At 32.9% G+C, this 25,276-nt stretch overlaps 4 protein-coding genes across 6 annotated transcripts; 2 read left to right on the top strand and 2 right to left on the bottom strand.

The window, feature by feature from the left end:
• Positions 1–1,345: 1,345 nt before the first annotated feature.
• On the top strand, positions 1,346–7,316 carry LOC107425755 (mitochondrial import inner membrane translocase subunit TIM44-2). Of its 3 annotated transcripts, none has more exons than XM_048480214.2 (15): positions 1,346–1,622; positions 1,776–1,882; positions 2,494–2,577; positions 2,708–2,783; positions 3,559–3,603; positions 3,685–4,101; positions 4,225–4,293; positions 4,530–4,594; positions 4,705–4,773; positions 4,884–4,956; positions 5,054–5,158; positions 5,959–6,030; positions 6,120–6,182; positions 6,583–6,730; positions 6,935–7,316. In XM_048480214.2, exons 1-14 carry the CDS (start codon positions 1,545–1,547, stop codon positions 6,712–6,714), a joined length of 1,455 nt encoding a protein of 484 aa, XP_048336171.2. In that variant the 5' UTR covers positions 1,346–1,544; the 3' UTR covers positions 6,715–6,730; positions 6,935–7,316. The 3 variants fall into 3 exon arrangements, with proteins under 3 accessions (XP_048336171.2, XP_048336172.2, XP_015891269.3); XM_048480215.2 differs by lacking the exon at positions 6,935–7,316 and adding an exon at positions 6,860–6,929; XM_016035783.4 differs by lacking the exon at positions 6,935–7,316 and having other exon boundaries at positions 6,583–6,929.
• A 613-nt stretch (positions 7,317–7,929) lies between these two features.
• LOC107425763 (uncharacterized) lies at positions 7,930–8,741 on the top strand. Its single transcript, XM_016035795.4, has one exon. It carries the CDS (start codon positions 8,042–8,044, stop codon positions 8,618–8,620), a length of 579 nt encoding a protein of 192 aa, XP_015891281.3. The 5' UTR covers positions 7,930–8,041; the 3' UTR covers positions 8,621–8,741.
• A 2,592-nt stretch (positions 8,742–11,333) lies between these two features.
• Positions 11,334–15,417, bottom strand: LOC107425775 (pre-mRNA-splicing factor SLU7-A). Its single transcript, XM_016035811.4, has 10 exons — positions 15,257–15,417; positions 14,443–14,606; positions 14,237–14,349; positions 13,468–13,881; positions 13,201–13,336; positions 12,799–13,098; positions 12,283–12,499; positions 12,040–12,143; positions 11,674–11,742; positions 11,334–11,587 (listed from the first exon to the last, which is right to left on the bottom strand). Exons 1-10 carry the CDS (start codon positions 15,270–15,272, stop codon positions 11,510–11,512), a joined length of 1,611 nt encoding a protein of 536 aa, XP_015891297.3. The 5' UTR covers positions 15,273–15,417; the 3' UTR covers positions 11,334–11,509.
• A 2,052-nt stretch (positions 15,418–17,469) lies between these two features.
• Positions 17,470–19,445, bottom strand: LOC107425754 (transcription factor MYB13). The gene is made up of 3 exons (XM_016035781.4): positions 19,167–19,445; positions 18,806–18,935; positions 17,470–18,301 (listed from the first exon to the last, which is right to left on the bottom strand). The coding sequence occupies exons 1-3, from the start codon at positions 19,297–19,299 to the stop codon at positions 17,695–17,697; spliced, it is 870 nt and encodes a 289-aa protein (XP_015891267.3). The 5' UTR covers positions 19,300–19,445; the 3' UTR covers positions 17,470–17,694.
• Between the last annotated feature and the right edge of the window lie 5,831 nt (positions 19,446–25,276).

Genomic DNA, 25,276 nt, shown 5'->3' with positions numbered 1-25,276 from the left:
TAGGAGTAACGGTGTTAAGGTGTGTAGTTGCTGATATAGCAAAACGAGACAAATGTTATTTTTTTATTTGTAGTGTGTACCATATTAGATTCCATATCAATACACTTTGTGTTGAAAAATTTTTCAAGCTCAAGGAAGATCCAAGGTCGAATGTTAATGGCAGTTATATAACAGTACTCTTACTTATTATTATGATTTTTTTTTCTTTTTTCTTTTATTTTTGGACTATATTATCATGAAGTTTGGTATGGACCAAAAATTTTAAAAAGGTAGGTACAAAAGGATGACAGGTTGATGCAGTAGTTTGTGCAATTATAGTAAATAATGAATGAACGGTAGAATCGTGTCTAAATTTTTGATGAGCTTGGGAATCCTAAATGGTAACAAACCTCGGACCACTCTGCATCAAATAGGAAGAAAGAAATCCATGTGTTTAGGACAACCAAACTAACCTATTAAAGCCCCGTTCAAGTTCAAGTTGTCCAAAAGAAAGTTCCACCTTCTTGTGCTTCTGTACTTTGTTCCATTGGACCTATATATATGTTTCAAGTGTTATCTCAAAATCTCAACATCACCCTCCATTTTCTCTCAAATTACAGGTAATAATGGTTAAGATATGAGAAAAATGGTACAAGGGCAATTCCGTCCAAACGTCGCCAAATTAGATTGATATTGATACAAGGGCGATTGACCAGGATTCATGAAGGATTACCCATCCAAATTAGCCACTTGGAGTTATTTATTTCTAAAAATGGAATGACCAATATTAGACTTTTTTTTAAAAATAAAAAATAAAAACATCACATTTTGGGAAAAAAAAAATAACGAGAGAAATTAGTTTTTCTAATAAAAATCTTAACTTTGTCATGAATCATTTTGGGCTAGTACTGGTTACGTGATCCAAAAGATTATACATGAAGTGTAATTGTACATTTTTTTTATTCTTTTTATTGCAATGGAAAATATTCAAAGATCATATATAGTTTGTACAAAATGCCACTGCCACCTACAATTCATTAAGTCCTCAGAAAGATAAAATAATAGAGAAGTAATTGAATTATTAAGAAATTTTTTTTTGGTAGATAAATTAAAAATTATGTTTTTAGGTTTGGCTTATATATATATATATATTTTAAAACAGAATTTTTCGAATAATACTTTGTTTTTCAAAATCAGGCCCAAAAAAAAGGCTAAACAGTTTTAGGCCTTCAAATAGATGGCCAGAAAAGAAAAGTTAGGCCACTAGTTAATTTGGGCTTTTTTATGGGCTTCATTAAATGTGGGAAACTCTCAACCCAAATTTAGAGAAGATTTGAAATGAAATAGAAACCCTAGACTGCCAGAGGGTCTGTTTGGCTGCGGAGTTTGTATCGTCTTTTCTTCGTCTATTTTTCTTACCCTTCAAGAAAGTTCAAAACCCGTTCCTCTGAGCACTACGCTTAGTAAATTTTTCCCAGGAAGAAAATTTAAGAATAAAACGACAGGCTTTAGCATTTTCTCCCAAAAAAAAAAAAAAAGAAAAAAGAAGAAAAAGTAATCCGTTGATGGCAGGTAGAAAGCTAGTTCGGGATTTATTCCTTTCCAGAAAACCTTTGTTACTTCAGCCATTGTTCCAACCACAGGTTTGTTGCTCGAAGAATTTGTGAATCTGAGAATGTGTTTATCATTGTGAAACTGTCAAATTCCTGTTGATTTTGGCTTTTTTTATTATTATTTTTAAATTTCATTTTAATAATTTTCCCGTGTTTTTTGGTGGGTGGTATATGCTGAGGTAGGTTTCAAGGACGAGATTGCTGTTGCTTTCACAGAATCAGTATTTGGGTAATCGTCAATTCAGCGTCTTCAATGAATTTTCTAAGAAGATAAAAGGCGAAGCCAATAAGTATGTCTCTCTGGCATTCTCTTTCTCTATTTGTGTGTGTATATATTTGCTTGTTTTCATTCATGTGTATATATGTATATTGTTGTTATGTTATACAGTAGTCTAAAGCAGTCGTCTTGAGTATCTGTGCATAAATATGCTTTACTCTTTTTTTTTTTTTTTTTTTTTCTGTTTTTTGGGCTAACCCTGTGTAACGCTGTTGCTCTGGATATAAATGTGAGAAACTTGAAGATAAATTATAGTTTTATACATTCTTTTTGTATGCTTGGTGAGTGGAAACATGATAAGGTCTACCCAATCGAGACTATACAAATTTATGGTTTAGCTTTGGGTTGGCGATCATGTGGGTCTGTATGATAAATATAAGACAAGACTTTATCAGTTGCTTCTCAATTTAATGTTGATGGGACTCAAATGTCCTATAAAGGCTATCGTGTTTCTTCAAGTGGAGCTCCTTTAATTATGATTTTGCTCTATTTTTTTTTCTTTAAGTTCTTTATTCTAATGAATTATATGTTATGTATTTATTTTTATTTTTATTTTTTTGTGTTCTCTTGGATTTATAATTTACTTTTATGTATATATCATGAGTTTTTATTTCTTGGTTGCAGGAATCCTGAATTTCAGCAGTCAGTTAAGCAGCTGAAAGAGAAAGCCGAAGAGCTAAAAGAGATAAAAGAGGATCTTAAATTGAGGTAATTGTGTAATTAGTCATTTGAATTATGTTTTAGGAATTTTTGTTTTTAGGCTGAGACATACCCTTGTATGTCAAGGCTGGCTGGACACTTCAATGGAGGCCCTGAGATGGTGAAATGGCGAATGCAGAACAAAGCAGACTACTGAGCAGCTGTACAAGCAGGTGGATGGCGTGTGGACTGAGGCTGAAGAAACAGCCAGGAAGGTCTGATTGAAATTTATTTTAAGTTTTTGTATATCTATTGCTTCATATTTCCAAGTTCAATATTTTATAATTGATATCTTTTCATTTTGTGTCTCATTGTCGGGGTGCATATCATAGTTGATTCTGTAATGGGCAGGAATACCTCATAATTGCATTCCCATCTTATAGCAGAGACTTGTAAGCTGTTTAAAAGTTATATCTTAAATTAGGCCTGACCTCAACAATAATTTTCTGGAAGTTTTTCTGAGTCTGTGATAGCCATTCTTGTTTTCAACTTCATAGAGATCTTGTTTTCTAATCAGAAAGCATTACTTTTGCATTTTTACATCTCTTACACGTCTGGTTCTTCCGCAGTTCTAGCATTTGTTACTTGCTCGCTTTCCATGTAGCATTTGTTACTTGCTTGCTTTCACTTTTGTGACTGGTTGTTGCTTGTAATGACTTATCATTAGTAACTTGCATCTGATAGCAGTGGCTCATAAGATGTTTAAAAGTTATATCTTAAACGAGGACTGACCTCAAAAATATTTTTCTGGAAGTTTTTCTGAGTGTGTGATACTGACTCTTGTTTTCAACTTCATAGAGATTTTTTTTCTTATCAGAAAGCTTTACTTCTGCATCTTTACATCCCTGACATGTCTGGTTCTTCCATATTACCATGTAGCATTTGTTACTTGCTTACTTTCACTTTTACAAGTGGTTCTTTCTTGTTATCAATAATCATGTCACTTGCATCTGTTTCTGAATTTGAATTTGTTGGTTGTTATGTTTATAGGTTTCTGCCAATGTAAAAGAGAAGATTTCAGCTGCCACAGAAGAGGTCTGCTTGCTTTTCAATGCACTTCACAATATATTGCTCTGCTGAGAATTTGTTAATCATGTTTTGTATTGTAATATTTAGGTCAAAGGAACTTTTGGAATTAGTAAGGAAGAGTCTTCAGAATCTGTTGGTACTTCAGCTGAAAAGGGTGCTGATGCAAAAGATGAAACCAAGGACTCCAGTGGGGAACAGAGAAGCCAGCAGTCTGGGCTTAATGACTCTGCAGAGACATTATTTGGCAAGTTTAAGTCTACCATTTCTTCCTCAAATGTTTCATCGGCCTTCCAGAGAATCAAGGATGCAAAGTTCATTGACTTAGCAAAGAAGGGATATGATGTTGTAAAGGAAGAGTTAAATGGTAGGCCCAATAATAGGAAGCACCTGCAGTATGACCCATCATCCTCACCAAAGGGTGAAAGAAGTACAAGAACTGACATTGTTATTCTACCCTCTAAGCAGTCTCGTTGGAATAAGAAGTGGGAGGCTTTCAAACATAAGGTTAAATTTTTATTTCAAATCTGCATGATTTTTCTCAGAATGTGATGTTTTTATTTCAAAACTACATAATTTTTCTCAATAAGATAGCATGTAATGATTTTATTTCCTCTCCTTTTGACTTAGATGCAAGGTCATCCTATTTTTAAGCATGTCAGTGGATATAGTGAACCAGTTGTGACAAAGGGCCACGAGGTATGCGCTGTTACTGATATCATTACTTTTCATTTTCCATTTGCTTTTATCTCCCATGCTCGTGTGCTATCATAGGGCCATCTTCTAGGTTTTTGGTTGAAAACCTAGTTAACAAGGATATTAAAAGTGTTCTATGATAATTTTATGCTGCATTTTTTAGTTATTTTTAGTTCTATTTTTTATTTTTTCTGCTTTTTTTTTCATGTTTTGCTTCAATAACATCTTTATTTTGGAAGATTGCTGAGGACATGCGGGAGAGATGGGAGACAAGTGATAACCCTATTGTTCATAAAATTCAGGAGTAAGCTGCTCAGTATATAATTCTTACTTTTCCCATTATATTACAAATTACTATTCTATTCTGAAGTGAAAATTATTTGTTTGTTTATTTGAGTCTCCTCTTTTCAACAGTTTAAATGAATCAATCTTCCAAGAAACAGATGCAGCTGCAACAATCAAAGAGATTCGTCTTCGAGATCCGTAAGATCTAATTGCCTTCTGCTGTTGATTCAGAATTTATTATGACTTGACAAACTCTTAACCAAATTTGTAATTTTTGATAATTCATTGAACTTATTTGTATGCATTAGATCTTTCTCGTTACAAGAGTTTGTAGTTGAAGTACAGGAGGCTGTCAAACCTGTGCTCAATGCTTACATGAAAGTAAGTTATATTTTGTTCTAAAATATTATTTTGTTTGGTGGAACTTTTAATGCCTAGATTTTCTTACCTTTATGGATCACATCTATTAAATTTTTAGGGAGATGTTGAAACTTTGAAGAAGTATTGTACTGCTGAAGTTATTGAGCGGTGTAAAGCAGAGCATAATGCTTATCAGAGCCATGGTATCTTTTTTGATAATAAGGTGAGTAGTTCTTTGCTTCAGTTCTGAGCATAGTTGCAGTAGATGTTATTTGGATGGTGTTAGTTTGAAACTCATTGTTATCTTCTTGTCTTGTAAGCATTTAGTATGAGTCAACAGTCAAAGGTGGAAAATGGGAGGGTAGAGGGGATAAACGAAATTGAGTTGTGTATGTTGGAGGGAATAAAAGAAATTGAGTTGTATATGTTAACCATTATGCATTATGATTTATAGATGGATATTGTTATTATTGCCATGAAAAGTTACATATTTTAAGAAAGGTAGGTAATAATATACCCCGGATTCATGTTTTCTTATACATATGGATTTTCATTTATACAAATCTGTGGCGATATGAAGTACTGTAATGAATTTGCGATTTTCTTGAGACTGATCAAAATTCACTGTACAAGACACATCATGATTGGATAGAACGTTTTGCACTTTGTAAACCATAATTAAACAAACATGATTGTTAATAGACTCCTACCAAGGAGGCCTCATGTGCTGCTTACCTAATATGTTGCTTATAAAGTATTTACACCAACACTTTGACAATTATTCATGGTGTTGTCTTTATTATGTGACTTCTTGATAAGGTTAAGGTTAATTTGGGTTGCTCGTCCACATTTGATTAGTAGAATGAAGTTAGATGACAGTGCAGCTTTTGTTAATTGATGAATACCTGTAGGAATGAGTCGATTGGAGTAAGCATCTGATGTTATTATTTCTGAAGGCATGCCAAATGGTAATATGAACTTGTTTTTCTGCTATTACTAATATATGATCATTTCTTGTTGAAGATTCTACATATTTCTGAGGTGGATGTTAGAGAGACCAAAATGATGGGAGCCTCGCCTATAATCATTTTATCGGTATGCTTTCTTTCTCCTGGTAACAAATAAATTCTATCTAGTTTTAACAAAATTTGACACCACTAGCCCTTTTGATGGTGCTGTTGCAGTTTCAAACACAACAAATCCATTGCGTACGGGATAGAAATGGTGCAATAACAGAAGGTGGGAAGGTAAGTGTGACATTTTTCTCTTTTACCATTTTTCTATATGAACTTTCCGTTATCTTTGCTCTCTGTGGTATGTTGAGGTTACCAATATAAACGGGTGTTTCACTGAAGATAGGTAATGTTAATAAACAAAATTAAACTGTTAAACTGTTACTGAGGTGGAAAAGAAAAGCAAATGAAGTTATACCATTTAAGAGACTTGACATTAGTACACTGTTTCAGAAAATTGAAAATTATGATACCAGAATTAGTCATATTATATTTCCATAGATCCACTGTGATAGCAGAAACATGTGTGTTTTCTGATCTCATTTCCTGGTAAGTTGAAGATAATGGAACTACGTCGGTTGATTTGGTATTTCAGATGTGGCTTATGATTTTGTTAAAATTATTGTTTCACCAGGATACCATCCACACTGTAATACATGCCTGGGCCATGCAGCAGGTGGATCCTGAAGACCTTGGTGAAGGTGCCTTATATCCGATATGGAGGTTGAGAGAAATGCACCAACTTGGTGCCCAAGCCCTCATCTAGGCTTTTGTTATCTTCAGTATACGCCCATGATTTAGTCTAATGTACTATCTTGATTGTCATATTATACCTCTCTTCCTCTCTACCCTTTCATTTATCCCTCATTTACGTGGTCTGTACTTCTCTGGGTTTTGTTTTTCGTTGCCAGGGAAAATTTCAAGTGGATAATCTTTATTTATTAATCAAATAAGAACAAGTACTGTGCATATATTTACTTATTTAGGAAGATTTCTCAGAAGTTTTCATTTTGCTAATGGATTAATGTTGCCAAGCTGGGGAGAACAATTTTACTGGCTGTTCAAACAACCCAGCAGGGATTAGAATATACCTTACTAATGAAAAGATTTCCACCTGCAAGGAGAGCAGCAGAGCATTTTAGCAGGAGCCTTTTTTATTTTTTTGGACAATTCCGTTCACTTGTTCTGCTCTTGAAATTGAAATTTGGGAAAGACAGGAAATCCATTCCGAAAGAACCCATTGTTAAAGCTACTTTTGAAGCATTGCTCATGGGTTTATTAGATATAAAAAATGGAATATACATTGATTTGTGTCGCTCCCACTACCAAGTTATTAACAGTTGAATGATACTCGCAAAAAGTTGTGCTGGACTTGGTGTTATATCTGTATTAGAAATCTGCTGTCAAAACTTTTTAAGAAAAGTACATGCCAGCCACTATCCAATTGTTCTTTGGTATCTTCTCATGTGTTAACGACTACTAGATCTGGGAATCATTTTAACCCTCCTTATTCCTCAGGAAATAATAAATAAATAAAGAATACTTCAAGTTGGGACAACTGAAAAAGCAATCACAAATATGAATGTGGAAGAAAAAGTGCTATAAAAAAACAAGAGAAAGAAATTTACCTTTATCTTCAAGAATATAGGTATCTTTTAAGCCAAAAAGAATGAAGCATCAAGGGTCTGAAAAGCGAAGGTAAAATACACCTTATAGTCTGAATGTTCTTTCCTTGGCTAAAAGATTAAGCTACTGTAAAACAAAATAAAGAATAGAGTATAAAAAAGCATTTTTCTACATGATAAAGAGATAATCTTCATTGGAGCTACTTAATTTCCCTAAAGCATCAAATAGTGGCGTAAGAAGTAAGCCGTTACCATCATATATTCCACAGCCAAATTGGACTAGTTTGGTTTGTGTCAATTATCCATGTAGCGTAGAGACTAAGCCACTCCATACAATATTTTACTTACACCTCCAATCCGAATATGGAACTAAAAAACAAATCTATACGTGGGACGAATCTCTACTATAAAGCCCTATTTTATCACTCTCTTCGCAAATGGTAAGCCATTCTTCTCTCATCCGTTCTCATGTCTTGCTTGAATCTGAGGCTTCCACCAGCCAGAAAGGCCTGGAAGAGTTTCACTTCCAAAATACAGAGCAAACTTCACAAGCTTAACAAACCTAAAGCCATCAGGAAATCAAGAAATCGTCTTAAACTTAAAACTACCAGCGCCATCACCCCAGCAGCCGCTCGACCCTATAGATTTCTTGAACAACGTTTTCAACGTAAACGATGCCTTGTCCAATCAACGAAGCGTCTTCATCTTCTCCATGAGCAACGCAACACCATCATCAAGTACTCTGATGCTGTTTACGTTGACAAGCTCTTCAAAGAGCCTGTTTCTGAGCAGGTGGTGAAGTTCCAACCCAGAACAAAGAATTTTAAACCAAGTCATGATCAACCAGCTCAAGTTCCAGTAGCTGGAGCAAGCAAGGAAGCTGGCAGAGGAGCTGAAACAACTCCCGAGGGAGACGATATGTGGGAATCGATGGGTTTTGCGTCCCCGCAAATGAATGGAATCGATGAGAGAGCAGACGAATTCATAACAAGGTTCCGAGCACAGATGAATGTTCAAGAGATGTTGGCACGTGATTTATGGTATTGAAGGAAGTGCAGATTTTTATTTCTCCCTCTTATATTTGGGTTACACTCGGAAAATGAGCCAATATCTGTTTGATTATTATGTATAGGAATGTAAGTAATGTCTGATCGTCTCTTTTGGCATACATTCTATTGCCTATTCGCAAGTCACGTAGGAGGTGGCAGTAGTTACAAGTAACAAAAATTTGGGTTTTCTTGGACTTCTAAAAATCAAACATACATCAAGTTTTAAACTTTTCTGAGTTAATAGATTATGAGAAGTTGAGAACTTGTATCATATCATTAACATCACATTGGTTCACATGGTTTTCTTAATACAGAGAATAAGAAAGTTCTTTTTACCCTTTTTTTTTAAAATTTTTTTTTTTTTATATTGAAAATATTAATGACAATAATCTGAACTTAGTTTGAGAAAATCCTTCGTTGGGTCATCATGACGGACATAATTGATTTCAAGAAATCGAATATACATTTAGGTTATAAATCATGAGAAGTCAAGAACTCGTATGATATCATAAACATCACAAAACATGATTTTCGGTTCACATGGTTTTTGTTAATACAGATAATAAAAAAGAGTTCTTTTCTTTTTTTTCTTTTTTTTTATATATATATATATGTGGAAAATACTAATTACAATAATCTGAACTAAGTCAGAAAAGTCCTTCATTGGGTCATCATGATGAATGTTCAAGAGATGTTGGCACGTGATTTATGGTATTGGAGGAAGTGCAGATTTTGATCTCTCTCTCTCTCTCTCTCTCTTATATTTGGGTTACACTAAGAAAATGAGCCAATATCAGTTTGACCATTATGTATAGGAATGTAAGTAATGTCTGATCATCTCTTACTGCATAAAATCTATTTGCCTATCTGCAAGTCACGTACCAGGTGGCAGTTACAAGGAACAAAAATTTGGGTTTTCTTGGACATCTTTTTTTTTTTTTTTTAATAATAAAACAGGGAAATTTATTAATTAAAAGTCAAGATTACAAACATCAGCTTGATGAAATATTACTAAGCCACGTCGGGCCAACCTCAAGCCAGGACTCATAAACAGACAAACCAGTTGCATAGTTGGCTAAACTATGCGCTACAGCATTAGTTTCCCTGTAGTTGAATAAACAAACCGGATTCTCATGAGCGGAAATCAAATTTTTAATTTCTTCCACTAGAAAACAGAAGGGATCCAACAGAGCTCCACTATTTTCCGAATTGACCAGACGAACAGCAGGGAGACAGTCAGATACAATTTCAACATGGTTAAACCCGGCCTCCCTGCAAAAAAGTGAAGCCTCACGAATGGCAGTAAGCTCTGCATGAAGAACGGACCAGGATTGACCATAAGGTTTTACCAAAGCCCCCACAAGTTCCCCTGAAGCATTCCTGACCACAACACCTATTCCAACCTGAGGATTACCCTTTTTGATGGAAGCATCAACATTAACTGTAAGTCGTTCTCCACGTGGGGGAGACCAAAACAGTGTCTCGCGTGGTTGTCTTCTCTCAACTGAAGCTTCCATCGCATTCTTATATTCAACCTGTAAACATGTGATAGAATCCAGAAGCACAGCATCACTTTTAACAAAATTACCATGTAACGGGGCATTCCTTCGATTCCATAGACACCAGCAAGTCCAAGCAAATGTTTCACACTGATGAACCGGTAGATTTGTGAATATCCAGCTGCAAAGTGTTTGTGAAACTATCATAAACGCCACCCTTCAGCTGATGATGGAAATCCAACTTTCTCCAAATCCTAGACACACTTGCACAACCCCATAAAGCATGCAACTCAGTTTCAATTCCAGAGACACAAATGGGACATGTGTTATTGTTAGTAATGTGTCGTGAATATAACGAGAAGAAAAAAGGAATCGCATGATTACAGCAACGCCAGAGAAATATTTTTACTTTATTAGGGACATTTAATCTCCACATAGAGTGCCACCAATGCAAAGCCCGTGGATCACTAGGACCACTAATTTCATTATTCCCATTAAGCTTCTTGGCTTCCCAATAGCCTGTTTTAACATTGTAAACACCATTTACGTTATATTTCCATGCAAAACGATCCAAGCAATCTAAGCCACCAATAGGTATATTCTGGATTAAGCTTGCTTCATCCGAGTTGAAAACTGAATGAGTGATATTCCAGCCGCCCGAAACTGTTAACAGACTTGCTACACATGCGTTCTCATCTAAAACCCGAGGAGAGAGGACATGAGAAGCCCCTAACGGAGGCAGCCAGGGGTCCTTGTAAATACGAATAGACTGCCCATTGCCAACACGCCAAATACCACCACTTTCAAGCACTTTTCTGGCCCAAAAAATGCTCCTCCAAGTATGTGAAGGTTGAGAACCCAATTTTGCTTCCCAGAAAGAACATGTTGGAAAATATTAGCCTTAAAACACTCCAGAAACCAAGGAGTTTGGAAATCTAATCATTTTCCAACATTGGTTTGCTAGTAAAGCCCTATTAAACTCTTCTAAGAGATCATAAACTCTTCCGAGTTATAAATTATAAGAAGTTGAGAACCTGTACCATATCATAAACATCACAAAACATGATCGATGGTTCGCACGGCTTTTGTTAATACAGAGAATAAGAAAGTTATTTTTACCCCTTTTATTTTTTTTCTTGAAAATATTAATTACACTAATCCGAACTTAGTTGAGAAGGTCCTCCATTGGGTCATCATGATGAACATAATTGATTCCTAGAAATCAAATATACATTTTAGGTTGTATATCATACGAAGTCGAGAACCCGTCTTACATTATAAACATCACAAAACATGATTTTCGGTTCACATGGTTTTTGTTAATGCAGAGAATAAAGAAATTTTTTTTTTTTTTTAATATGGAAAATACTAATTACAATAATCTGATCTTAGTTGAGAAAGTCCTTCATTGGGTCATCATGATGAATTCTCTTCATCCTATATGCCTCCATATCCTCGGGAGTAACCTGAAATGCATTAGATGATGTCAGAAAATCCACATGGAAGTTGCACAATAAAATAATTGAAAGATGAAAGCAACGACTGAAAATACCTCATCATTCCATTTAACATTGTACTTGCGCTTTCTTTCGTCTTTCTCTTCTCTCCTCCTTTCATCCTCCTGTCCAAGCACAAATTTCATAATCAATTGCACGGTAAAAAATTGAGCTTCAAAAACAAATCTAACAAAAAAGCTCAAGATATACACACAAACTGAACTCAAAAACATTTCTTCTTTTTCTTTTTTTTTTTTGGTTCTTTTTTTTAATTATTAAATATATGTAATTTGATCCTTCAAATGTCACATTTTCCAAACTCACTCACAGTCCGAGTACCTTTACTCTGGTGAAAATCAGGAAGCAAAATATAACAGCAAGATCAGGAAAAGTGAGAGATAAAGGTTGTAACTCATATTTACCTTTTTAAGAGCTTTAGCAAGCAATTTTTCATCCAAGACCAAATCATCTGGAATATCAGTTCCCCAAGTCGCAACTCTTTTCTCCTCCACCGGAGCAGGAGAGTCTGTTTTAGAGAAAAAAATCAAGTGTTACAAAAGCTGATAAGCACCATTAGAGAAATATCCAACAAGAAGCTATTACAACAATTAAGGACTAATATTAAAAAGGAAATGCCATGATGTATAAAAAGCTAGAATTCTCACCTTCATTGGCCTCTTTACGTGCAATGTTAGCCTTCATAAGATCTGCTGCAGCCTCAGCTGCCTCAATGCCTGCAGCACCTGTGCAGTAGCTGTTCCGAATCAACTGCTTGCAGCACTTGTAACCCCATTGATGATCCTTCCACCATGAACCCCAAACAGTTGTATGGTTGTTTATAAAAACATCTTCTTCATACTTGCTTCTGGGGAGCGCTGTCTCCTGCAAAAAAAGTGATGTGAAATCATTATACTACCTAAACGCATAAAAACAACAGTAATGACAACAAAAAATACTCTTTTTTATTTGACAGGATAGTAAATGACAATCCTTACCAACAATTGAAACAAAATTCAAAATCAATACAGAAGCTAGCAGAACAACAACAGAATAAACATATAGACAAAAAGTAGGCACCTTAAAGATCAACGAAATCAATAATAAGAATAAATGAGGAATCTAATTTGCAAAATTAAAAACTTACTGATAACATAGAGCATAACTTGAGACACAAATCTTACCTGCCCCTTAATGATCCTACCAGCACGATCATATTCAACTTCTCTTTCACTTTGACCTAGTAAAAGCTCCATTGGAAGTTCTTCTTCAGTAGCTGCATTTCCATATTTCTCCAAAATGGTGTCCTTTGTTTGGGATTTCAACTTCTCTTTAATGACCTGGAAATTCTTATAAAGCAACTCAGCTTGGGATGGAGCCGCTTGCATGTGAATGTCTTGTCCCTTATCAAACGCTTCCCAAGCATGGATATTCATCTGCTTGAATTCCAAAGCTTGACCACTATTTCTATATTGGTTATCACCCTACATTGGAAGTCAAAAACCAGATGAGATATTTAACATACATCCTCATAAATGAACCAAAAAATGAATCCCTCGTAGTTCTGAATTTTAAAGATTGCTTACCCCATAAAACTTCTCATTTGGATCTGCATCTGGAAGAGGATCCTCACGCATGGACCGTGTTTTGGGATCGTAGTGCGCAGAGTTCACATCAAGATTTAAAAGATACTTTGCTGTGTCCTCCCGAATACGCAAATTCCTGCAGAACAAAATGTCAGTAACATTTTATCTTACACCCAGCAAAGGAGTGAAAAAATCAATACGACATTCTCATGAACTTAGACGACGAGCCAATACTATGAACTGAATGATGGTTAAATAAGATCTTACCTGACGGTTCCTGTGCTCCCACCACCTGTTGTTCGCACACGCTTCTCAACCTTCGCAAAGTCCATTTGTTTGCTCTCATCAACCTTGGCTTCATCTACCCTCAAATCATCCTCATCATCATCCTCATCACTATCCCCTCCCTCACCATTTTGGTTATTGTTTTTCTCCTCTAATTTCTTAAGTTGTTGTTCCTTCAGGTATTTTCTTCGAGCTTCATCTCTTGCTTCATATCTCTCAACAACAAGAGCAAAGGCTGACGCATCATATCCATTCCATCGGTCCCGCTTGCCATCATAATCTAGTTCAAAAGTCTCTATTTTCTCATCAGGTGCTATATGTTTGTTTGTCCACTTTGCTCCCACTTTCCGAGGTCTTTCCATGCATGACTTTGTGTTGTGAGTCATAGCTCCACAGCTGAAGAAGTGACCAAACATTAGACACCAAGGCATGTAATTGACAATGGACGAGAAGGAATTGTAAGCATTATTTTGGTATGTAAGTGGGTATTGGTACTCCATCCCACAGGGAAACTAGAACACAAATCGTTTTATTACTACCAGTAAACATTACCAGGAAGTTTATTACCATTTTAAATTAAAAAAATCAAGCATAGTAAGGTTTGCAATTACAAGTCAAATTCTAAGAAAATCTAATGCACTTATATTGGGATGAAACCCGACAGATTTGATAAAGTTAGCTTGACTCCTCAAGTAAAATGATCTTTATTTCAGGGTTTGCAAATTAGAGAGAAAATAGACAACCCACTCACTTTTCACATGCACCCTTCCTGTATTTATCAGCCTGGTAAATCTTTGCACCTCTGTCATACCACGATTTTGTATAATTTGGATCCGATTTCCACTTCCGTTGATGTTTTAAACTCTAAAATGCAAAAGATTAACAAAATGTTTCAGTACTAAGAAGTTTTGACAGTGCATCTCAGTCTAAATACTAGAGCAAAGGAAATCAACTTACAGGTCTCTCAGCATTGAGATACCAAGGGGCAGATGACATATACTGAGGGATATGAGGATTAATTTCTTTTCCATCCTCATCAACCTCAGCAGGAGCAAGCCCAGCTTTTCGTGCTTCTTCCAATTCAATCTGTTTCCGGTGGTCCTCCCTAGACTTAAATGCAACTACAAAGCCAACCACATATCATGTGAGTAGCGTAACAAGAAACCCAAAATTCATAAGATTAAAAGAATTCTAATAATGCAAATTTTGGCGAAATTCTGCTGCTAGAGTTAATTCTGTCGCCATAAAGAGCCACAATTAATTCCATCTATCAAAGTCCACATCCGCACTGAAAATCTTATAAGGCCCAGAAACAGTATGGCACATAAGTAGCACAAAAAATTAAGCAAGGGATGGAAGCACAAACAAATAAGTAATAACAAGAATTATAACACAAATACCCATTCAAAAAATGTTTATACGCCGTCCTTTTCCTCTTTTCTACAATTTCCCTAAAATAAATTTACTCCTTTTTGTTAGCCTAGTTCTTCATCTATTATAATATTCGCTTAGCAATTGCGCATAATCCCCGCCCTAAGTGACTATACAAACAAAAGATCACCATCAAATAGAAATCTTTTACAATACTAATTTTCGAGCTAAAGAAAAAAAAAATACAAAATTCTGCGTAATAATCAAAAGGGGTAAAAAGAAAAAGAAAAAAAAAAAAAATTTTAATCCCCAAATAACACACAAATAAAAACCCTAAAATTTACGTAAATGATCCAAATTTGACAAATAAAAGAGACAAATTGGAGAATAGGAGACATACCTGAAGCAGTAGCCATGGTTGCAATGCCCTAAAGTTTGGAGATTCACTTGCAAATTGGAAAATTAGAAAATTGCAAATCGAAGATGAGGTTGCACTTTGCACTATTATGTTCGTTCCGATGAAGGAAGGGGTCGGGGCTTGTAACCTTTTTGCTGATCTTATTGTATAACGCTGGGAACCGCCATCCGGATCCGGACTTCCTTATGCCCGATCCAGATTCTTATTATTTTATTCCTTTTTATCCCCCTTCCAGATTTATCCAAAAAAAAAAAAAAAAAAAAACTTTAGGTGATTTTTTTCTTCAATATTGATGTTAATTTCTAAAAAAATATTTATAATATAGAGAGCAGGTTATTTTATCATTTTTTTAATTCTCAAAAAAAAATATATATATATATATATAAAATGTTTTATATTTTATATTTTTCATTTGGTTTTATGCTGTGTTAATGTGGATCATTGGGTCACCATAGAAAAGAAACTAAGGCCTTTTATGACAATAAGTAGGCATAACACCCACTGAGCGAAAAAAGAGTGGGTATAATACCCAAGTTGTAGTTTGAGACCAGTCCTACATGTAGTTTCATTGGGGTAACTTGGCCCAATACCCTAAAGTTGGCCCATAATTGATTCATGGGCTTTTAAGTTTCTTATTTCCGTATTTTAAAACTAATTCCCACCCAATATACGTCAAATATTTCAGCGGGCATAATAAATCTCCTTGTATGATAAAAAATAAAATAAAATAATAATTACATTTTGACATTTTTAATTTTTAAAATTTTACTATTTAAAATTTTAATTTTTTAAAATAATAATTTAAATTTTTAATTTTTAATTTTTTATAGATAATTGATTCAATCGTCAATTTGATCAAATAGATTAATAACAATTTTTTTTATCTATATGCATTAAATTCTATTAAGAAAACAAGTTGTTAAATGAAACATTTACTAATTTATTTGGCCAAATTAAAATTTTAACTAATTTACAACTAAATTAATATTTAATGGCCTGAGTTGTTACTTTTAAAATTTTAAATTTTAAATTGTTAAAACTTTATAAATTAAATAGTACTAAAGTCTAATTAATTAAGGAAAAGAAAAAAAAACAAAGACCAATAATATGCCTAACTGATGATATGTTCCCTACAGTGATGATGCTGTTAACTCTCACTTTTCATTCACAGTACAGATACCAAACTTGTCCAATTTACCAAAAAGGAAAACTTGTACAGAACACTTGTACAATTCGCTAGAATTGAGATTCATATACCACTGATACCCATCTACCCTATGAGGCCACACAGATTTCTTTCTAAATTTTATGTTTTTTTTTTTTTTTTTTATTGCAAACAGTTGCTCAAATATATATATCAAATCCGCTGGCACAAAGCTTGCTCAAATTTCCTTTCGGTGTCTAAATTCATTAAAAGCAAACAAGAAGCCAAAAAATCTCCAGTATTTTCACTGTACATGTTTGTATATCTATAGATTTTTTATTGAATTAGACCATTAGAGATTGGACACGCCAGAAACATCAGTCATGCACGTTGTCCTTCATCTGACTTTTATGTTTTTGGTAACATGTCCTTAATCTGACTTACATCTACAATGAGTGGATAACTTTTAACTGTTTGGACTTTTAAGTGGTGCCCCATGAAACATGTGCAATTAATTATTAATGCATATTACATTTAATTTACACACGATTTTTTATTTTTTTTTTTGGCTTTTTGAAAAAATCCACACATGATTTATTTTGCATAAAAACTATAAATGAGGTGCTTGTTAAAAATGTTTTTTTTTTATTTTTTTTATTTTTAACTTGTATAGATATTATGTTAAGAATATTTATAATGCTAGAATCATCAAAATACTAATTAAATTTATTTGTTTTTAATATAAAAATAATATATCAATATTTAATTAATTTATTTTTAATTAATTATTTATTTAAATTAATTTATATTAATATTTTTCAATTATATATTAATATATATCCTTCGATAAATATGTTTTAGTAAATAATTTAGAGCCCATAACACTGTAAAGGAACAGGTACGATCACAATCATCAAATTAGACATTTTAATATCAAATAAAATTAACTTTATTGATAAACCAATTACAAACAAATGTGGGAGGTCATGAGTGATCACAAGCCGGACTACAAATTTTAAATTTGTTGTAAAATGACAAAAAAAAAAAAAAAAAAAAGAAAGAAATTCTAATTAATCCACAGCCAAATTAATTAGTATCTATACATTGTATAATTAAATTTGACAACTTTGCCGCGTTAAAAATTGTCCTAAGTATCCTAAGGATCAACAAATTGGCCAGCTAACTAGCAATGATTAATTCGTGCCCTTTTCCCATCTAAAAGAAGTATTAGAAAAAAAAAAAAAAAAAAGTAAGTACTTTTTTTTTTTTTTTTGGGTCACAAATCTGGTAACAAAAATTCTGATGTTTCACCAGCTCTTGTGAAGATGTTGTACCAAAAGTCCATGCCACTATCGTACGAATTTGAACCATGAACAAGCTCCATAGACGCTATTGGAGAGTTGAGAAATTGAAGCTCTTGTTCCACATTACCCATGGCTGAGAAATCATTCACCACCTCATCAGAATTCTCTGCTGATGACAAAACTTCTGACCAGAAATTCTCGTCCATTATTTCGGAGAAATTTTCGACATTCATGCTAAAGTCATCATTGTTGTTGTTGTTACTATCGGTGGTACCGGTGGTCACCGAGGAGATCTCACTGGAAGACTGTGGTGGTGAGACTGGTCTATTATACTCTATGCTTTCAGATTTTGTCTTAATAACATTGCTTGAAAAATTGTTATTATAATTAATCATGGTAGAGTCTTCTTCCTTCTTGGCCTCCTGGTTTTGCTTGGAAATAATATTGGCAGTGGAGCGCCGTCGTTTTGTTTCCTCAGTGTTATGGTTGTGTCTGAGTCTCTTTTTCAAATGGGTATGCCACACATTTTTTATTTCATTATCTGTACGGCCAGGTAATCTAGATGCAATTGTCGACCATCTGCAAAAAGTAAGGAAAAATCTTCATTAAGATTTGCACTTGATTAATAATGTATAATTCTACCTTTTTGTTCTTTTTTGAGTATTTCAAATGGGAAATATTTGTGATGATCTGCTTTCTATGATTCACATATGAATTATTATGTGCACTACCCTTAGTGCAACTTGCATGTGTAGCAGCATTTTTAAATGCTAACTAGTTAGGAAAACGTGCTTTTATTTTTTTTCCTCTAATAAAAAAAAGATTTTAAGAATACAAAATGGTCACGCAAAGAATCTTTTTTATGCCCCCACATGTTTTCCCTAATACAATATCCCTTTTGAAATAAACAAAAATTAACAAGTTGATGAATATTAATTAGGATTTAGATGCTCAATTAATTTCTCCATTATTATTCTGTAAGTATAGTGTTAATCGACACCCGGATAATGATGAAAAATGTAAGTAATATTATTTAGTGGGGAAGGAAAAAAAAAAAAGATATAATAATGATGGAAAACATACCTATTTCCCAACATTTCATGTAATTTGATGATAGTTTCTTCTTCTTCTGGGCTAAAATTCCCTCGTTTGATATCCGGTCTCAGATAGTTCGTCCATCGTAGCCTGCAACTCTTTCCACACCTTAATAAACCTGGAAAATGGGCAAAATATAATAAGATTTTAGACCTATTAATACTGATAATCCATTCTGGAAAATGTTAATTGGTAGTTTTATAGATTAATCATGTAGATATAATAAAAGATATATATATATATATAGTTCAGAAGTTGGATGAATATGAAGGCCATGGGTGATAATATATATATATATATATATATATGTAGACATGATAAAAATTACAAGTTTGGAAATGGAAATTACCGGCAAGTTTAGGAAGAGCACGCCAATTGCCATGGCCATGCCGTTGAATGTAGTTGATAAGAATTTGGTCTTCCTCAGAAGTCCAAGGACCTTTCTTCAAACCCATCTTCTCACAGCATGGGGCTCTCACCATTTTGAAAGATCTCTAGTTAAGGAACTAATTGAGAAGTGAGAAACCCTCTCTTTGGGCTTTTGCTAATTGTATGTGTAATATTGTTTCTAAGACTGTTTGTTTTTAATCCCAGAGGTCTCAAAGCAATAGCAAGAAGGATGAGGATGGAGGGCTCTATATATATATATATATATATATATACACACACACACATACATACACAGTTGTAAATTAATAGTACTAAGAAGAAATAGTCAGGTACACCATTGAATTCTAAAAGGCACGCTCACACACACACACACACACACACACTCTCCGCCTACAATATCCACGAAATTTCTCCACCCCTTTTTCTCATGTGGTTGTGGGGTGTGGTGATGTTATTGGCTGGATAGTCAAATGTAAACGTGCGGATTTGCCCCTTCAGATGTGAACACGCGCGGTCTACACTTGCATTAGTCTCCTTTTCTTTTTCTTTTTTTTTTAATTAAAAAAACTATATGATTTAGAATTCAATACCAAAACAAAACAAAAAAAGAAAAATGTTATTTTTAACCCACCTGTAAATAACATATTAACAATATATATATGGTCAGGGATTTTAATAATCATAATTTATAAATTGGACTATTTTGAAATATTTATCCTATAATTTATTGTTATGATGACCATCAACGACAAATTAATATTACTCAGTATATTAGTTTAGCTGGTTTAATATTTTTTTGTCCTGGTTAATTAGCTGGTTTAATTTAAAACCACTTTTAATAATAACGGTTTTAGGATAAAAAATTTTGGATTATTTTCCCTCTATAAATATAATATATATATATATATATTATTTTTTTTTGGGGAAAATTAATATATATATATATATGGAAATCCAAATCCTAATACTTTATCATTAGAGTAACTTTATATATATATATATATATATATGTTTTTCTCCAACAAGACTAAACACATGTTTGAAACTTACAATTAACAACAATGGTTGAAATATGATCAATTTTCACCTTTCAAAGTAAGTTTCCAATTCCAAGCCAATTGAAAATCTAGGCAAATGGCTCAGCAGTAATGACTTTCGAATTAACTGATGCATATGCTTGTTCCAATTCAACATCTTTCTTGTAATTAATTCAGGAGGGACTGGCTGTTTGACGTCAAATTAATTATAACAGCAGCCTCAAAGCAAAATATTGGTCCCCAAGCTTGAAAATTTCACTACTTTCACAGCCACACACAAAATCCATCCAAATAATTATATCATACTAATAATATGTTGAATATTCAAAAGGTCAAACTCACCCTTTATCGACCCGCCAAAAACATATTGAAAAAGAAGTGATTAAGACTGCTAGTTGCAAGTAGGAACGCGTTAGGTTTTAATTAATTGGGAATGCACCTTATAATTATTTACTGAAAGCATACATACATAGATATATTAATTTGACATAGTAAATGATTTATAAAAAAAGATCATTACATATATATATATAAAATTTTATATATCAATTTTGAGATATATATTAAAAAATTTATAAAAAGAGATCGTAAAAAACAGTTATCTACAGCTATTAAATTTGTATAATTTATATAATTTGACCATACCTACATATATATACATATACACGTTTGTCAATGAACAAAATAGATGGGCATGCTAAGACTCTTCTAAAAGTATTTGTCACTATTTGGAATTCAACACCACAACACATTGGTGGAGGGTCAAAGAAAGACGGTAATTGAGCTAGCTGGTGCCCATGGGTAGACTAAAGTACAAACATGCTGCTTTCGAGTCCATGTACAGTCGGTAAAATGAATTTGTATATATATATATTTTTTTGTTCTTTAATTAATTTTCTCATCAGAAATCTAAGCGAATAGGAGAAGTCGAACCCTTAAATATATTTTTTTCCCGATCCATGTCAAGTAGCAGCTCACATCAACCTTGTCAGTTTAAGGACATAGTCTTTCTTTTTCTTTTTCTTTTTTTTTGGGATTATTTAGGGGCATGGATTTTATTAGGCTAATTGCACTTTTACATGTAAATTTCACATTAGGAATAGGTCGTTTTCTCTGTAATTTCAATTTTGCAAATAATCCAAAGCCCAAATTTGATTTTCTTTTTCAAAATATAAAGTGCTTTTCTCTGTTGTCAGCTTAATTAATAATTTAAGGTTGCGTCCTCTACACATTTTCAAGAAACGAATTTGACTCTAAATTCTGATCAGAACTAAGAAATCATTAATCATCAAGCCAATAGAATTATATTTTAACTAAATTGTGGGACAGAAAAGCCACTAGCCTCAATGCCAGCTTCACCGCCGTATATAAATGCAATACTTGTTCGGAAAATTTGTAATCATGTGGAGGATTTCAAACATTGTAGGAGGAAAAAAGTACATGATTTTATACCGGCATTAATATTACTTTGAAGGTGGGGATCAGCAACCGTATTTGAGAAATACCTGAATATCACTAAATCTGAATAAAGAAAGAACTTTTCGGTCAACCTGTACAAGAAAGATGGCGATAAAGAGAAGTGGGTCAACTTGATTAATATTAGAAAATAAAAATATACGAAAATAAAAAGAGTAAAATAATATTAATTGTAATATCAAACTATTGAATAAATTAAAAATTGTTTTGGACATTCAAAAACAATTATAACCAATAAAAACCCACAAAAAAATAGTTTTCTTAAAAAGTCCTTTTAAAAAAGCAAAAGAAAAAGATAAAGCCGAAAATAAAACCTATGCAAAACAAGATCTCAACAATATAGTAGCAATATTGAACAATATCAAATAAACTAGCATACTGATATGAAGAGTGACATTAATCGGAAATTAATCAATAATATTTCCAAAAGATGAGATCATGATAAAATATAATTCTTGTTGATTTTAAAGCCAAAAAATCCAAATTCATCTATAAATACGTATAATATTCCGATATTCCACAAGGTAGAATGAAATGTAAATATCACTTGTGGGGTATCATTTGGATACCTATGCTATTCAACCACAAAATCCAATTCCGTGAAAAACTGGATAATTTTGGCTGAAAAGATGGGCAGTCACTGTTTATTTATTTATTTATTTTTTTGGTTCAATTAAATACAATTTTAAACGTCAGTGATGAGGGATGCACTGAAGTGTTATAATCCACCCGTGCCTTTATTGGTCTAAAAAAAGAGAAATGATAAATTAACTTCAACTGGACGCTTAAGGGAAAAGCTGTTGCATACGCCATGTTTGTCGTCTTCTTCATTCAACAATAATACTATATTTTAGACATATGAAAATGCCTTTTTTCCTTGTTAAATGTATTAAGACCTAGTGGTGGACAATCGAGGAAAACCATCATATGCAAGATCTTGACTCTTTCTACTGAAGTGCAAGTGTACATTATTATTATTATTTTTTATTATAAAGTTTTTTGGAACGGAGAATGACCCAACATGCTACCAAAGTAGTTCAGAATACCCTTTTAAATTAATACTAGTCAATGTGCATCCATGACTTTTACCGACATTGACTATGGCTCTTCAAGAAAGTAAAATATCACTTTATGAGTTTTTTAAAATGAGAATTTACTGAAAATCGGAAGAGAATTAATCTTTCTTTATAATCAAGTTCAACCAATTTAGCCCAAATTTCTAAAAGAGATCGCTAGGGATTTTGAAGCCATACAGGATTCGTTAAAGATTAAATTATGCATATTCAAAGTGCAAGAAAAAGTGGGGGGAATGATGTAATTGCTTATATATACTTTGTAAATTTTTGTGTTAAAAAAAAATTACCAGTCAATTTCACGAAAATTAAATTGCAAAAAAATAAAAATAAAAATGATTGACCTAGTTAATGGTGGGCATGTGCTTGCTAGCTAGGAGAATAATAGTGGCACGAGATTTTGGAAAGACTGAAAATGCGCAGAGGTTATTTATTAATCCTGGATCGTATAGAAAGGCTTAATTATTTATCAAGTCAGAAGTGGGATTTGTTCCATGGTTAGATATGAAAGAAATAGACTGATTAAGAAATTGAAAGTCTTAGGATCATACCAAATAGATATGTTTATATTGCGGAGGACATGCACAAGAGGCAAAGGGTACATGTCGTTATCTGTATATCAAGAGGCTCATATGTGCATCGCATGCCCAGTTTAAGCTTTTTTTTTTTTTTTTTTTTTTTTTTTTTTGGGGGTGTAAATATGCCCAGTTTAGACTTTGGACCCACAGGCATCATACAACATTTGTACATATATGGTCCGAACATTCAAGTTTTTTTTTTTTTCTCATCAACTTTTTGGATACATGTGCATACATATTACAAGGTATAATTAACGTGGGATTGACGAATTCCAACATAGAATATAAATCTCGTTATCTGAATGTAGCAAAATAGGCCAAAATCCAAAGATGACTACGTGCGATTGAAATTGATATATATCCGCCATCTTTTGAATGCTCCAAAGGAATATTTTCTCAAAACGTCTTTGAAATAAAAATAGTACATATATATGTATATATATAATGCACGTGAATTTATTTTATGTTTGTGATGTTTCCCATGAAGATTTATACAGTCATTGAGAAAATCACTAATTTTTTCTTTTTCTTTTGCTATTAAAAGTTTAGAGTTTGAATGAATCTTCTGTTTCTTTTTTGGTATCCCCATTTTTATCCTATTAGTGTTAAAATATATTATCTAATATTAAAATGCAGTTTTTGTTTGTCATTTAAATTTATTTTTATTTCTTCATATACTTAGATATATGGCCAGGCCCTATCCATATACTAGTTTTTTAAATGAAATAAAATAAAATAAAAAGTTGGAAGGGTGAATTTGTGCATCAACCTACTAAGCTTTCAACCCAGAGGGTTGAGACTTGAAGCTCTAGCACTAGAGTTGAAATTTCTTATCAATCAATTGTCAGTATATAGATACTGGTCATATAAAAAATATAATTTTTCTGGACACTTGTTTCTTACTCTTTATGTGAAAAACATATTGTAGGTGGGGAAATTAAAAATGATCATTTTCCAATGTCGGAAAGGAATTGAAGTCATGGTCAAGAAAAAAGGCACACGAATCACATCATCATCATTATGCCATTTGCATTTTTGAGGTCGACGAAAGAGCTCCACAAACATGATATTAATCCTTGTATACAGGTTTCCATGTCTTTTTATACATATACTTGCCTAATAATTTATTCATATATATGAATAAATGCATGTATATTACCCAAATATAGATATCACAATATATGGTTATTAAAGCAGGCACAAAACTTAGATTTAGTCCAAAAAATAATAATAATACTAAAAATTTAAAAAAATACTTGTTCATAATGTATTGATAAATTAGATATTATCACTAAATCTTGAATGAAGGCTTCAATTATCAATAGTTATTGTCAATGTGATACATATTTATAATTTAGATGTACATATATACTACCACTTTCACTCTTTTTATCAAATATGATACACACTATAAGAATTAAGCAGGCTCATATCAGCACAATTTGATATTTTTAACATTATATTTTTTTTATTAGTCTTAGACATCAAATGTTATGATTTAAAATTTAAAAATAACAAATTATGGATTAAATGAATACTAAAATCTTATCTAAATGAAAAATAAATCTTATCGGAATAAATAATGAATAAATATAATTTTAAATTTCAATCGTTACTAACTTAAACTGAAAAAGAAAATTCCGATATTAGTATTTATATATATAAAAAAAAACATAATTTGAGTCTCATTATTTAATTGAGTAGATACATATATTAAACTCTTTTAAAATTTGTTTGGCTTCAATCGGCCAGGTAGTAGCAGCCACTAGATTAAACGCATTTAAAATTTGTGCATAAAGTTGATGACCAAAGTGAAATCCCCTTTATGGTCAATGATGACTACTTTAATATTTTTTACGTAGGAATATAATTTTTAACTAATTAGGAGGTAGTATGGTGGGTAAA

This window comes from Ziziphus jujuba, chromosome 9, assembly GCF_031755915.1.
Source record: "Ziziphus jujuba cultivar Dongzao chromosome 9, ASM3175591v1".
In the NCBI taxonomy this organism is placed as follows: domain Eukaryota; kingdom Viridiplantae; phylum Streptophyta; class Magnoliopsida; order Rosales; family Rhamnaceae; genus Ziziphus; species Ziziphus jujuba.
The sequence above is the reverse complement of the archived record's forward strand: the minus strand, read 5'-3'. Positions and strand labels throughout refer to the sequence as shown.